This window comes from Oncorhynchus masou, chromosome 20 (genome assembly GCF_036934945.1).
Source record: "Oncorhynchus masou masou isolate Uvic2021 chromosome 20, UVic_Omas_1.1, whole genome shotgun sequence".
NCBI classification, from domain to species: Eukaryota; Metazoa; Chordata; class Actinopteri; order Salmoniformes; family Salmonidae; genus Oncorhynchus; species Oncorhynchus masou.
In genome coordinates this window covers 16568853-16585233 of record NC_088231.1, presented here as the reverse complement: position 1 = coordinate 16585233, position 16381 = coordinate 16568853, and the positions used below count along the sequence as shown (strand labels likewise).

General features: G+C 47.2%; 1 protein-coding gene across 2 annotated transcripts in view; it reads left to right on the top strand.

Annotated features, from left to right (window-relative positions):
* The window catches only part of cntln (centlein, centrosomal protein), a 155972-nt gene that overhangs the window by 54295 nt on the left and 85296 nt on the right, over positions 1-16381 (top strand). For both annotated transcript variants that reach the window (XM_064926566.1, XM_064926565.1), the window contains exon 13: positions 4442-4561. In XM_064926566.1, the coding sequence (XP_064782638.1) occupies positions 4442-4561 (120 nt within the window). The remainder of the gene's footprint in view (positions 1-4441; positions 4562-16381) is intronic.

Below are 16381 nucleotides of genomic sequence, written 5' to 3'. Positions count from 1 at the left end.
ATAGAGTGGCAGGTGACACACTTCCACCCAGCGGCAGACCAACGTTCTGGTATAGAGTGGCAGGTGACACACTTCCACCCAGCCGCAGACCGACGTTCTGGTATAGAGTGGCAGGTGACACACTTCCACCCAGCGGCAGACCGACGTTCTGGTATAGAGTGGCAGGTGACACACTTCTACCCTGAGGCAGACCGACGTTCTGGTGTAGGGTGGCACGTGACACACTTCTACCCAGAGGCAGACCGACATTCTGGTATAGAGTGGCAGGTGACACACTTCCACCCAGAGACAGACTGATGTTCTGGTATTGAGTGGCAGGTGACACACTTCCACCCAGCGGCAGACCGACGTTCTGGTATAGAGTGGCAGGTGACACACTTCCACCCAGCGGCAGACTGACGTTCTGGTATAGTGTGACAGGTGACACTTCCACCCAGCGGCAGACTGACGTTCTGGTATAGAGTGGCAGGTGACACCTCCATCCAGCCTCAGACCGACGTTCTGGTATAGAGTGGCAGGTGACACACTTCCACCCAGCGGCAGACTGACGTTCTGGTGTAGGGTGGCAGGTGACATATTTCCACCCAGCGGCAGACTGACGTTCTGGTATAGAGTGGCAGGTGACACCTCCACCCAGAGGCAGACCGACGTTCTGGTATAGAGTGGCAGGTGACACACTTCCACCCAGAGGCAGACTGACGTTCTGGTATAGAGTGGCAGGTGACACACTTCCACCCAGCAGCAGACTGACGTTCTGGTGTAGAGTGGCAGGTGACACACTTCCACACAGTGGTGCCGACCAGAGACGTGCTCTGTCTTTTCACATTATTCCAGGAACTATTAGGTATGTGTAACCAAGCCAGCACAGACTTTCTAAAAAATCCTGGATTTTATCAGCTCAAACCATGTCGCAATCCGTTCCCTTTAGCCTGGAGTTAATATGAACTTGCCTTGGGGAGTGTTTAAAGGCACGTAACTCCTCTTTCTTTAGTTAAGCCCTTCTGAACCCTCTGGAACACATCAGAACCCAACTGAAACTCTCTCAAATACTCCCATGACCTTTACTCTTTATGTTACATGTCATCACCTGACCTACTGTGTGGGAGGATTACACCTTTACCTTTGAAAAACCTTCACGGGTTTTAAGCGAATCAATTTCGTTGCTTAGCGTTTGAGTCGCTGTGCGTGTCTTTGTTTCTCTCTCTGTCTCTCTCTCCTTCTTCCCCTGGCATCAATTAGGACCTGAGGGCAGGAGGCTGAAGGTGTCCGTTATAGAGGGGACAGGCTGTCTGAGAAACTCCTGGGGAGGGACGGGGGACGAGGTGGAGAGGGGGTGATTTCCTCTTCCGATCCCCTTGGTTTGATCTCGATTAAAACCACCGTGTTTTCACACAAAGAGGGCAACGTGGCGGCAAATGTCATTAACGTGGCACACACACGTTCTCCCTCTTTCTGACTTCCTCCCCCAAAGCTTCAGGCATCGAGGAGAACCTTTTAAAACACTAACTAATGGAAGCGTATGTGGGGTTGGTATCCACACGGGACCGACGTGTTGACCCTGTCAGCTGTTTTCTCCCCGGGTTAATTAAAGAAAACAGTGGCTGCAACGTGAGGCCGTGTGAAAGTAGAGCGCGCGGGTATTCACCATCCACCACCTCCCCGCCGTTCGGCTAGGAGCAGCTCAGCGCAGCACGGAACAGACAGGCAGACAGAGAGAGCGTGTGACAGACAGAGAGAACGAAGAGAGCATCACTTGGAAACAACACCATTTGTGCCCGTCTGTACATTTTAGCAGGTTATCAAGAAAGTGTGGTGTGTGTGGTTGTCTCCTTGTTGTTGGAGGATCTTGATGAAAACGAGGGCACACTTTGCTAGCAGGAAAAAAAATAGGTCTGTCTGATATTTTTCTCAGTTTGTAACCTCTTGTGGCAATAAGTCATATTAAAAAGGTACAATTTTAAATGTTATAAAGCAGTTTTGTTGCAAACAGGGAATTGGTGACTCATAATACACAATCAACCAGTACGCCATCAGACTGACCTGTCACCTGCATATTGGCATCATCATTTGACAGGAGACAGAATTGACACGATATGCAGCTTTGCCCTTTTCATCCTCAGCCTTTGATGGCGCCACCCAGGCAGCCCCTCAGCCTTATGATCGTTGGCATTGACTTGGATGGGTTAACCCCTCATATCCATCCTTCAATCGTCCCAAACCCAGTGGGGGTAATGCCAGTCTGAGCGGGGAGACAATGGAGAAACCACTTAAACACTACCCCTGTTAGAGCCGTGGAATCAGGCCTAACAAGCCAGAGGGGAAAACGTCGACTCTCATTGCATTTTGGGCTTGTTAGGGATTTCCCAGTTGCCTCCACGCTGTGTTGATTGTTTTCGGGGAAAGTGGTGGGGGTGGGGAGGGGCTTCTTTTATGCCCTCCCTTTGTGTGTTAGACTGAAGGGGGGGGGGGTAAACTGTTCTGAAGACCACCTCTACCTGCCTCTTATTCTGTAGTCTGGAGTTTAAATTGAATAGACCACCTCCTCCCCCCATTATGACAGGTGAAACCATTAGCATTAGTAGCATTAGTTTGTGTTTCCTCTTCAGCATGTTGCTGCTGCCACCCTCACACTCATCTTGTTTCTCTCTCCAGGAGAGTGACTTATTGAGTGACTCAGTTATTATTGGTGCTCTATGGGTCTGGGTTGATGTGCAGTGGCTGTTTCCCAAATGGCACCCTATTCCCTATAGTTCAGGCTCTGGTTAAAAGTAGTGCACTATTTTGAGAATATCGTTCCATTTCAGACAGCCAGTGTGTGTGGGTGATGTGGACACTGGAACAGGAAGTAGGAAGTAGGGTAACTACCAGCGAATCAGAGCACAGCTGCAGGCCCTGGACTCTCTCTATCCTCATCAGCATGCAGCCGACACATGTCCGGGCTGGGCCACTCCGGAGAAACAGCACTGTCATTCATGATTACCACCAGACGCGCCCAAACAGAATAAAAGAGCAGAAAAAACCCAACTTCTTATTTATATTAGAGAGAAGAAAGTTTTAATCAGACTGGGATGATGGGATGAGTAAATAAATGAAAGGTTATTAAAACGTCTGCAGTCTGATCAAAGTTGCGCCCGTAAACAGATTCCCCTCGAATTAAAAGCAATTAGCCGGAGAGTCTTCTCTGTAAATAAAGTGCTCTCCCATTTCTGTTTCCTCGCTGCTTAATAACGGAAACTAGTTGACTGCTGGGGGTAAGCACTGAGGGCTGGACTGGTGCTGGATCCAAAATGGACTCCTAGTCGCTGTCTCCTTGGCACTCCCTGAAGATCTAAACGCTCCTCCCGGCCTATCAGAAGACAGTGTGAATCATTTACATATTTACCCTTTAGTCATTTAGCAGATGCTCTTATCCAGAGCAGCTTACATGAGTAATTAAGGTTAAGTGCATTGCTCAAGGGCACGTCGACAGATTTTTCACCTAGTTGGCTCGAGGATTCGAACCAGCAACCTTTCTGTTACTGGCCCAACGCTCTTAACTGCTAGGCTACCTCAATTACAATATTGCTTAAAGGAGCAGACAAGATAAGCGGTCCATCCATATCCCTGGTAGCAGGTCTGTCTGGTCACATCCACAGGACGGCAGGCTGTAGGGGCTTGCTCCTGCATACAACACACAGTGTAGAGAAATGCACTTTGCATCGCAATACTCTCCCCACTCACCATAAGAATACATATAGAATACTCCTCGGTGTCTAAGATTTGTTGTGGGACGTTCCAGTGATCTCTCTGTATCAGAGAGAGAGAGAGTCTTTGCTCTCGGGGAAAGAAACCCGGGGATCACAGGGCAGCTCAGACACACTGGGATTGATTGATGTGGAGGATACTGGGGGGCCGAGGGGAAATAGGTGGTGGATGTGTGTCTGCCACGCCACCGTGTATAAGTGTCATTAAGTATTCATAAGTGACGTGTGTGTGTGTTAGAATGGCCTGGTTTGGGTGTGTTTTAGCCATTATTTACATCTACACGGCACACTGGGAATCCTCTGCACTCCTCAGCCTAGCCACTCAGGCACTGCCCTGGGATTTAACTAACAACAACTGTGTGTGTGCACTTGATTTGCCACTGAAGTATCAAAGTCAAGGCCACTCATTTGAATACGGCTACAAATGTCTAAATAACAACAGTTCTTCCCATGTGAATTGACCATAGGCTGCTAGGTATGATACTAACTGTTCTCCCCTGGGTTTTGTGTGTGTGTGTGTGTGTGTGTGTGTGTGTGTGTGTGTGTGTGTGTGTGTGTGTGTGTGTGTGTGTGTGTGTGTGTGTGTGTGTGTGTGTGTGTGTGTGTGTGTGTGTGTGTGTGTGTGTGTGTGTGTGTGTGTGTGTGTGTGTGTGTGTGTGTGTGTGTGTGTGTGTGTGTGTGTGTGTTGGTGTGTGCAGGCCCAGGGGCAGGGCCCAGCAGCGGGCAGAGCCATGGCAGCTCCGCCAGGAGAACAGCGATGCGGTGTGGAACGAGCTGGCCTACTTCAAACACCTCAACAAGAAGCTCACTACACACAAGTAAGTCCCACTCTCTTTCTCTCTCTCTGTCTCTCTCTCTCTTTCTCTGTCTCTCTCTCTCTCTCTCTGTCTCTCTCTCTATTTCTCTCTCTATCTGTCTCTCCATCTCTCTCTGTCTCTCTCTCTTTCAATTCAATTCATTTCAAGGGGCTTTATTGGCATGGGAAACGTGTTAACATTGCCAAAGCAAGTGAGGTAGATAATATACAAAGGTGAAATGAACAATCAAAATTAACAGTAAACATTACACATACAGAAGTTTTGAATAAAGACAACATAAAAACATTACATAAGTGTTGTAACATATTTATATATATATATATATATATATATACATGTATATATATATAATATATAAATAGTGTTGTAAAAATGGTTAAAGTACACAAGATAAAATAAATAAGCATAAATATGGGTTGTCTTTACAATGATGTTTGTTCTTCACTGGTTGCCCTTTTCTTGTGGCAACAGGTCACAAATATTGCTGCTGTGATGGCACACTGTGGAATTTCACCCAGTAGATATGGGAGTTGGATTTGGATTTGTTTTCGAATTCTTTGTGGATCTGTGTAATCTGAGGGAAATATGTGTCTCTAATATGGTCATACATTGGGCAGGAGGTTAGGAATTGCAGCCCAGTTTCCACCTCATTTTGTGGGCAGTGTGCACATAGCCTGTCTTCTCTTGAGAGCCATGTCTGCCTACGGCGGCCTTTCTCAATAGCAAGGCTATGCTCACTGAGTCTGTACATAGTCAAAGCTTTCCTTAAGTTTGGGTCAGTCACAGTGGTCAGGTATTCTGCCACTGTGTACTCTCTGTTTAGGGCCAAATAGCATTCTAGTTTGCTCTGTTTTTTTGTTAATTCTCTCTCTCTCTCTGTCTCCCTCTCTCTCCGTCTCTTTCTCTCCGTCTCTCTCCGCCTCTCTCTCTGTCTCTCTCTCTGTCTCTCTCTGTCTCTCTCTCTCTCTCTCTCTCTCTCTGTATCTCTCTGTCTCTCTCTTTCCATCTCTCTCTCTCTTTCTCTCTCGCTCTCTCTGTCTCTCTCTGTCTCTATACCTCCTCTGTTGGCCTGATTGCTTGCTGAGTATTGTCATTTGCACACATGCACACCGTTACACACACATGCCCTCACCTCTGTCTGACCTCTCGACCTCTCCCCCGCAGTTTGTCGGTGTTAAACTTTGAGCACGCCCTTCTGAACTTCACAGCGTCCGTCTCCCCTCCTCATTATTTCCAGCCAGCAGGTTCCAACACTAGATCATTAGTCCCGTCTCTCATTTGGAAAATTGCCGGCCCGAAGATTTTGTTGGTTGGAGAAAAAAATATCCCATTATCGGTGTGTCTTTGTGAAGCGTTTTCAATTTCGTGTTGTTTCTAATGATAGTGAGAAATAGATTATTTTAAGCTGGCAACAGTTCCATGTTCCACGTCATATATACTTTAATCATTCTACTCAGTGGACAGCAAAAACATTTGTTCATTAAAGTAATTTTACCTTACACTTTTTGCAATGAACGTGGGGACAGACGGGTCTGTTAGTTGCAGCTCTGGGGTATGATTCCATTCATCACCACTACCTATTAATTATATCAAATACCTCACTGGACCGTTCTGTTCTCTGATCTGTGGCTTTGTGAATGTGTTTGGTAAAGGAGAGCTACCTAAGAACGTAAACAGACAGTTGAGTATTATGGGGACATGTTGTCCGTGTACTGAACTGGTACTGAACCTCTGTGACAATAGAGGTGTAACCAGAGGGAGAGAGAGAAAAAGGTGGGGGACAGGGATTGTGTTAATTACCAGGGCTGTTGGAGGTGTTGCTCTTCATTAGGGTCTCTGACTGTGGCTCCCTACCACTCTGCCAGGGCTCATGCTGCTGTACAGCCCAGACCAGGCTCAACCAACCACTGACCAGCCAGTCCTCTGTTTGATCTGGAGAAGCTTCCCCTACCCGTCCCTACTCTACCCCGTTCCCTACCCTACTCTACGCATTCCCTACTCTACCCCGTTCATTACCCTACTCTTCGCATTCCCTACTCTACCCCGTTCCCTACCCTACTCTACGCATTCCCTACTCTACCCCGTTCCCTACCCTACTCTTCGCATTCCCTACTCTACCCCGTTCCCTACCCTACTCTACCCCGTTCCCTATCCTACTCTACCCCGTTCCATACTCTATCCCGTTCCCTACTCTACCCCATTCCCTACTCTACCCCGTTCCATACTCTACCCCGTTCCCTACTCTGCCCCGTTCCCTACTCTACCCCGTTCCCTACTCTTCCCCGTTCCCTACTCTACCCCGTTCCATACTCTACCCCGTTCCCTACTCTGCCCCGTTCCTACTCTACCCCGTTCCCTACTCTACCCCGTTCCCTACTCTACCCCGTTCCATACTCTACCCCGTTCCCTACTCTACCCCGTTCCCTACTCTACCCCGTTCCCAACTCTACCCCGTTCCATACTCTAGCCCGTTCCCTACTCTACACCGTTTCATACTCTAGCCCGTTCCCTACTCTACACCGTTTCATACTCTAGCCCGTTCCCTACTCTACACCGTTCCATACTCTACCCCGTTCCCTACTCTACCCCGTTCCATACTCTAGCCCGTTCCCTACTCTACACCGTTTCATACTCTACCCCGTTCCCTACTCTACCCCGTTCCATACTCTGCCCCGTTCCCTACTCTACCCCACCTCTGTAGTGTGGTGCTGTAGCAGGCTGAGGCCTGGGCTCTCCTCCTCCTCTTCCCCTCTCCCCCCCCTCCTCCTCCTCCCCTCTCCTCCTCCTCTTCCCCTCTCCTCCTCCTCCTCCCCTCTCCTCCTCCTGTCCGGTCCTCCTAATCCCAGATGATCTCATTATGATCTAGCCCGGCTGCCTCTCTCTCTCTCTCTTTCTCTGAGCCAGAGCTGTCCGAGCTAATTACAGACCAGGCATACAGCCGCCACAGCTCCAGCCGCCGCTGCCCGCTAAGGATCCTCCCGGCCGGGCAAGCGGCTGCAACGTCCTACCCGGTCCTTGCAACTGACCTGCGAGGAGCACGAGGGAGAGCGGGAAACCTCCCGGTCCCTTTCAGGCTGTGCAGCCCCTGTCCTCCGGGGTTAGTGCTGATCCCCGTCAACCCAGCCAGGCACTTGCTACCCCAGCGCCCACGCCAAGGCCCAAAGTAAACTTGGCGGAGGTCTCTAACTCGTGCTTTCGAAAAACACCCCCCCCCCCTTCCCCCATACACACAGAACCGCCATGCTTTGATCCTGGCCCCGGCAACAGCCCCGACGACCATTAGACGGCTCAGTGTGCAAAAGCAAGCAGCAGGCACACCGTCCGTCTGACCACCTTCTCCACTCCCCCCTTCTCCTCTCCCCAAACACACTCTCCTCCCCCATCTCCCTTTATATCTATTGGGAGTGTTTGGGAAGGCGGGTGTGTGGGAGGGCAGGGGAGGGGGGGGGCAAGAAACGAAGCATACACGGTGCAATTAGGCTGGGCTTCTATATCAAGCTGTTTGGCGGCTCCGGCGATGTAAATTACTGTTGATAGCCAACAATTAAGGAGATGGGAGCCGTGTTGGTGCAATAACTAGACCAACACACACCCCCAGCCCTAAACTTCGGATGTATCCCAAAATGGCACCCTATTCCCCAAATAGTGGACATCTTTTGACCAGACCACTGTGGGCCCGGCACTGGTCAAAAGCAGTGCACTATATAGGGAATAGGATTCCATTTGGAACGTAGACATCTAGTGCTTCTGCAAGGCCCAATAATAAGTGGCAGTTTGCCATTCTGCCGTCCATATTAAGATGATTGTGCTTGTGAAGGTTGCGCCTCCTCGTAAGTGTTAGCTATGATTTGCTAATGGCTAATTATCTCCTGGCTGGAGGTAGGAGGAGGAGTTTGGGCCCAATAACAGTCCAACGAAGGCTGCTGTTAGGATGTTTAGATGCTTAAAGGATATTCTCTCACCCCTCTCATTTCCTTTCTCTCTCTCTCTGTTGGGCTAAAGTCTCTCTCTCTCTCTCTCTCTCGCTCTCTCTCTCGGGCTAAAGTCTCTCTCTTATTTTCAATTTCAGGACTTTATTGGCATGGGCAACATATGTTAACATTGCAAGTGAAGTAGATAACAAGCAAAAGTGGGAAAAAACAATCAAACTGAACAGTAAACATTATACTCACAAATGTTCCAAAACAATAGACATATCAAAAGTTATATTATGTGCAAATAGTTAAAGAAAAAAGGGAAAATAAATAAACATAACAGTATTTCACCCAGTATCTATGGAAGTTTATCAAAATTGGATTTGGTTTCGAATTCTTTATGGATGTGTGTAATCTGAGGGAAATATGTGTCTCTAATATTGTAATTAATTTGGCAGTAGGTTAGGACATGCAGCTCAGTTTCCACCTCATTTTGTGGGCAATGTGCACATACACACATTCTCTTGAGAGCCAGGTCTGCCTGTGGCAACCTTTCTCAATAGCAAGGCTATGCTGACTGAGTACATAGTCAAAGCTCTCCTTCAGTTTGGGTCAGTCACAGTGGTCAGGAATTCTGCCACTGTTTACTCTCTGTTTAGGGCCAAATAGCATTCTAGTTTGCTCTGTTTTTTTGTAAATGCTTTCTAATGTGCCAAGTAATTATCTCTTTGTTTTCTCATGATTTAGTTGGGTCTAATTGTGTTGCTCTCCTGGGGCTCTGTGGGGTGTGTTTGTGTTTGTGAACAGAGTCCCAGGACCAGCTTGCTTAGGGGACTCTTCTCCAGGTTAATCTCTCTGCTGTAGGTGAGGGCTTTGTTATGGAAGGTTTGGGAATCGCTTCATTTTAGGTGGTTGTAGATTTTAACTGTTCTTTTCTGGATTTTGATAATTAGCGGGTATCGGCCTAATTCTGCTCTGCATGCATTGTTTGGTGTTTTACGTTGTACACAGAGGATATTTTTGCAGAATTCTGCATGCAGAGTCTCAAATTGGTGTTTGTCCCATTTTGTGAATTCTTGGTTGATGAGCTGACCCCAGACCTCACAACCAAAAAGGGCAATGGGCTCTATGACTGATTCAAGTATTTTTAGCCAGATCCTAATTGGTATGTTGAATTTTATGTTCCTTTTGATGGCAGAGAAGGCCCTTCTTGCCTTGTCTTTCAGTTTGTTCACAGCTTTGTGGAAGTTACTTGTGGCGCTGATGTTTAGGTCAAGGTATGTATTGTTTTCTTGTGCTCTAGGACAACGGTGTCCAGATGGAATTTGTATTCGTGGTCCTGGCAACTGGAATTTGTATTCGTGGTCCTGGCAACTGGACTTTTTCTTACTGAAATGTTATTTCAGGGCCCAGGTCTGACAGGTCTGTGCAGAAGATCTAGGTGCTGCTGTTGGCCCTCCTTGGTTGGGGACAGAAGCACCAGATCATCAGCAAACAGTAGACATTTGACTTCAGATTCTACTAGGATGAGGCCAGGTGTTGCAGACTGTTCTAGTGCTCTCGCCAATTCTTTGATATATATGTTGAAGAGGGTGGGGCTTAAACTGCATCCCTGTCTCACCCAACGGCCCTGAGGAAAGAAATGTGTTTTTTGCCAATTTTAATATCACACTTGCTGTTTGTGTACATGGATTTTATAATGTCGTATGTTTTTGGAGTCAAATTTGTCTCCACTTTTGTGGATGGGGGTGATCAGTCCTTGGTTCCAAATATTGGGAAGATGCCAGAGCTGAGGATGATGTTAAAGAGTTTAAGTATAGCCAATTGGAATGTGTGGTCTGTATATTTTATAATTCCATTTAGGATACCATTAACACCACAGGCCATTTTGGGTTGGAGGTTTTTCATTATGCCCTGTAGTTTGTTCAATCTCTGTCTCTCTCTCTGTCTCTCTCTCTCTCTCTGTCTCTCTCTCTCTCTCTCTCTCTCTCTCTCTCTCTCTCTCTTTCTCTCTCGGGCTGAAGTCTCTCTCTCTCTCTCTCTCTCTCTCTCTCTCTGTCTCTGTCTCTCGGACTGAAGTCTCTCTCACTCTGTCGCTGTCTCTCACTCTGTCTCTGTCTCTCTCTCTGCCTCTGTCTCTCTCTCGGGCTGAAGTCTCTCTCTCGGGCTGAAGTCTCTCTCTCTCTCGCTCTCGCTCTCTCTCTGTCTCTCTCTCTCCGTCTCTCTCTCTCGGGCTACAGTCTCTCTCTGTGTCTTTTGGTCTCTCACTCTCTCGTTCTGTCCTGAGCTGCTGTGTACAGATGTTTCATCATTGCTCCCCCCATCCAAACAGGCACTTATAAAAGAGGCTTGTGGTCCAATCAACCATTTGTTGCCAAAATGAGTGTGCTTGTGTAGTGTTTATTCCCTGGGTCCGGGTCCCTGTAGTGTTGCTCTCAACTCAGCAACACTCCAATTATTGGATCCTCTAGTTCCTTTAGTGGAGGTGAGGCCGTTAAGGAAGGTGAACCAGCTGCAGGTCCACTATGGTACTTTAATCTCTCTCCCACTGGCTCCCTGCAATGGAAATGATCATGGATGCAATCAGGCACAGAGTGCTTAAGAACTCAACTTCATACCCTTGAACTTGCTGGGTGTTATTAAGACCTGTGTGTTTAGGTGATTTAAGTGAAGGCGGACTAGCGTCTCCCCTGACATCATTAGAAGTACCATGATCTGCAGCATTATATTAAACGCCTGCATTTATGTTAGACATTTCCCTTTGTCCTAATGAATAAATAATATGGATCTAGTCAGGGAAGTATTCTGTTTAACTTGTTATCTCAAATCAAACTGTGTTGGTCACATGCGGCGAATATAGAATTCAACGTAGACTTTACCGTGCAATTCATTACCGTGCAATGTACATGTAGGTAGGGGTAAAAGTGACTAGGCAATCAGGTTAGATAATAAACTGAATTGCATCTATGTGTGTGTGCCGTCAATGTGCATGTGTTTTGTATGTGTGTGTTGGAGTGTCCGTGTAAGTATGTGTGAGCGTGTGTTGGAGTGTCCGTGTGAGCGTGTGTATGTGTGTGTTGGAGTGTCCGTGTAAGTATGTGTGAGCGTGTGTATGTGTGTGTTGGAGTGTCCGTGTAAGTATGTGTGAGCGTGTGTATGTGTGTGTTGGAGTGTCCGTGTAAGTATGTGTGAGCGTGTGTGTGTGTTGGAGTGTCGTGTAAGTATGTGTGTGTTGGAGTGTCCGTGTAAGTATGTGTGAGCGTGTGTGTGTTGGAGTGTCCGTGTAAGTATGTGTGGCGTGTGTATGTGTGTCCCGTGTAAGTATGTGTGAGCGTGTGTATGTGTGTGTTGGAGTGTCCGTGTAAGTATGTGTGAGCGTGTGTATGTGTGTGTTGGAGTGTCCGTGTAAGTATGTGTGAGCGTGTGTATGTGTGTGTTGGAGTGTCCAAGTATGTGTGTGTGTTGGAGTGTCAGTGTAAGTATGTGTGAGCGTGTGTATGTGTGTGTTGGAGTGTCCGTGTAAGTATGTGTGAGCGTGTGTATGTGTGTGTTGGAGTGTCAGTGTAAGTATGTGTGAGCGTGTGTATGTGTGTGTTGGAGTGTCCGTGTAAGTATGTGTGAGCGTGTGTATGTGTGTGTTGGAGTGTCCGTGTAAGTATGTGTGAGCGTGTGTATGTGTGTGTTGGAGTGTCCGTGTAAGTATGTGTGAGCGTGTGTATGTGTGTGTTGGAGTGTCCGTGTAAGTATGTGTGAGCGTGTGTATGTGTGTGTTGGAGTGTCCGTGTAAGTATGTGTGAACGTGTGTATGTGTGTGTTGGAGTGTCAGTGTAAGTATGTGTGTATGTGTGTGTTGGAGTGTCAGTGTAAGTATGTGTGAGCGTGTGTATGTGTGTGTTGGAGTGTCAGTGTAAGTATGTGTGAGCGTGTGTATGTGTGTGTTGGAGTGTCCGTGTAAGTATGTGTGAGCGTGTGTATGTGTGTGTTGGAGTGTCCGTGTAAGTATGTGTGAGCGTGTGTATGTGTGTGTTGGAGTGTCCGTGTAAGTATGTGTGAGCGTGTGTATGTGTGTGTTGGAGTGTCCGTGTAAGTATGTGTGAGCGTGTGTATGTGTGTGTTGGAGTGTCCGTGTAAGTATGTGTGAGCGTGTGTATGTGTGTGTTGGAGTGTCCGTGTAAGTATGTGTGAGCGTGTGTATGTGTGTGTTGGAGTGTCAGTGTAAGTATGTGTGAGCGTGTGTATGTGTGTGTTGGAGTGTCCGTGTAAGTATGTGTGAGCGTGTGTATGTGTGTGTTGGAGTGTCCGTGTAAGTATGTGTGAGCGTGTGTATGTGTGTGTTGGAGTGTCCGTGTAAGTATGTGTGATCGTGTGTATGTGTGTGTTGGAGTGTCCGTGTAAGTATGTGTGGGTAGAGTCCAGTGAGTGTGCATAGTCACATCGGTAGTATAAATTCCCTCTGTCATAGCATTGTTTGTTTCCTTTGTTGTCGTTGTGTTTATATCAAACAGAACATAGATTTATTTGTAATCTCACTCTGATCACTGTTTCAATGTATAAACTGGGCTTGCCCTTGGTTTCTTGTGTCGAGGTCTATAGACTCCCCTGACTCTCCTGATAGCCCTAAAACAGGCATATTTACCCTCCCACTTTTGAAGTGGCCCTGAGAGAAGACTTGACATTTTCCATTGGGACCACTCTACCATCGGTTTGATATCAAATTAGGCAGTCAGCAGGAAATCTTTCTCTCTCTCTCCTTTATTTAATCATCAATTGTTGTTCTCCTCAGACAAAGACCCCCCGTTTCCAATATGGGCTCTGAAACACGAAGCCTCTGGAGGAGAATGATCTGAATGACTTCAATTGCGAATGAGCAAATAAAGAGGAAAGCCGCCGGAGCGCCGACCAGGCCTTCAGATTGTCCTCTTTGTCGTTGGTGGAGGAGAGGCAGGGCGGGAGCGGGTTGGGCGAGGAGTGTTGATTTGCCATGGGTTCATTTTTTATCTCCCATCATTATGGTTCTGTCTCTGGTAGTCCTCTGGTTGTCCACCGCTCGTTAATTGTTGTTAGCGGTCTGTGGGTGAAAGGGGGATTATTTAGGCCCTCGTAAACAGACTAAACACTGGCTACGGGCGGGCTCCGCGGCAGGCGGCGCCCTCAAACTGAAGACGGTACACTCAGTCGACATCAAAGCATAAATTAGGCAGCTATTACTGTTGGATAAAAAGCCTTTGAGATGATTTGTAGGAAGAACAGAGTGGTGAAGAAGCCCCCTCTACTGAGAGTGACCATTACAGACGTGGTGGAGACGTTTGACTCTAATGAAGTTTAATAAAGTTTACCCGGGTTTTCTGCTCTCTCTCTTTCTCTCTGCCATGTATTTTCTCTCTCCTTTCATCTTGATTGCTAAAATGTATTAGAAGTAATGAGTGTATTTTGCCCGCCCCGGACCAGGGAGTGTTAGGGGGCGGGACACACGGGGCAGACAGACACACACACACACACACACACACACAAAGAAGACAGAATGTTTTATGTTTGTTTTGATAACCGACCACCAAAGTGCCCCCTTTATTCATTATTTGCTAAATGAATTATTCTTTGAAACTTTGCTGCACACTTACTGGGTAATTATGAGGCAAGCCCTAGCCTGCCTGCTCTCTGGATTGCACCGCGGCCAGCCCACGCTCAGACGGCATGGGCACTAAAGCTGTGCTGTGAAACGTCAACATATAGATAATAAGCACATTTCACAGGACCAAGCTGAGAAAGTATATCTCTACAGTGATATCTACCTGTTTGTCAGATACTGTGTGTTATGTCACTTCACCACATGCCAACAGATGTCATAACGCTACACACTGAACAGTAGTATAAACACAGCAGGGTTCAGTCTACTTTTTGTGGTATTTGTATGTTGTAATGACAGATGCCATCATCAGATGAGATCGTACTTAACACAAACACTGTTCTTAGGGTCTGAAATCTCAAATCTGGTATTTTAATGCGACGGGCACAATGGACCTCCTGGACCGTTTTCACTAGTCCCCCCCAGTAGTGCCTGAACATGGAGGCCTATTTACCTCCCGTATCAATGCCCCGTGGCTAAGGAGGGAGAGGCGCGCTCCGCTCAGTGACTCACTGCTTCACTGTTGTTGTTGCATTATGGCCTGTGGCCACGAGAACAGGGAGCTGTATGAACTACAACACTTTACTGCTGACAGCGGAGGCTTATCCGTCCTCCCTCCCCGTCCGTACTAGACAGGCTGTGTCCCAAATGGCAGCCTACTCCTTATATAGTGCACTACATTTGACCAGAGCCCTATGGGCCCTGGTCAAACGTAGTGCACTTAATAGGGAATAAGGTGTAATTTGGTATGGACACACAGACAGACTCTTGCCTTTCTGGGCTTAAAGCTGCAGAGAGAGGAGAATTCCCCTCTGACTCAAAATTATGTCTTTCCTCACCTCTTCTTCAGGGGGTACTGACATGCTCCCCTCTCTTGTCATAGAAAGTTTTTTTTACCCCCCCCTCTCTCTCTCTCTCTGTTCTATGTTTTTATGTGCCAAGCATGAAATGGGAGAGAGTGAGATGGAGGGAAGGCCTGGCGCGTGAAAAGCACATCGGTCAAAAGATGATGTACTGCTCTGTGATCCCCGGTGGGTCGGAGCTGGCGGTGTGTGCTCTAAGCTCTGTTAGTCTACTCTAGAGGAACACAGGTAGAGAAAAGATCAAATGACTTGGAATAGATGGCTCAGGGCTCGGCTGGCTCCGATGCTACTACTGTATTCCAGGAGAGAAGGGTTTTAACAAACAGAGTAACAGAGACGTACAACACAGAGCCGTCATTACCAAGCCGAACGCATATGTTCCGTCTGTTTTCTTTCATTTTGATGCTAGCGGAGGTAAAAGCGTTTTTTTCCCCACGCTTTCAAGCCTGCTGAGTTTGTATTCTACCTCAGGCGAGGCGTTATGAGGGAATTGGAGATGGATTTGCTGGCTTTATTTGAACAGAAGAGAAATGGGAAAAAGAGAGAACAGGATGTGTGATTGACCACAAACATTGTTCTATGACGCTGTCAAGGGTTGGACAGGAAAGCATCTGTTTTTGGATTATTGAAGTCTACCTATTAGTAGTGTTCTGGAGGGCCACTGTAGTGGATCAAGTGTGTCCTTACGCATGTCTGTTTGACCAGGAAACAGAAGTCAATGGCTGTATCTGAAATGGCATCCTATTCACACGGCCAAAAGTAGTTCCCTATATAGGGAATAGGGTGCTATTGTGGATGCTGAAAATATCAGTGGTGAAGCCCAGAAGAGGATATTGTAATGTAGAGAGGAGCAATGAATTACTGCTATAGGAAATGCACCTTGAATGCGTTTATTCAAGCACCACAAAATATTGACTTCCGTAGATTTTAGTGGCATGATTTTCCCAACCACTGTTCTATAGCTAAGAGAAGTACATTATGTATCTGATCTCAGAACAACAGGGGGGTTAGCTGTTGTTTCTACTCATTTTACTCTGAGCCGTTCTCCTGTGTGTGGCGGGCTGATAGATACAGACACTCCTCAGGCAACCCTGGTGTTATCCCCTCTTCCTTATGTATTTATTCTAAGAGATATCTAACATCCAACCAGCCTCTCAACCCTCTAGAGAGGGCCACGCTCCCCCTTCACCCCAGGGAACCAAATAGACTGCAAATAAACATCTGTTATTCAAATTGATGCATTCACACTAAGGAATCACACAAGCCTATGAAGCGAGAGGGAGAGGGAAACGGAGAAGGAGGCGAATCGAACAGGAGGGAGTTGGGAGTTAGCAACCTCTCATAAAACAATTATATGCAGTTGACAAAAAAAAAACAGGAATTTGCATCGGGTCTTGGGTCTGTATTTTAATTGAACAAC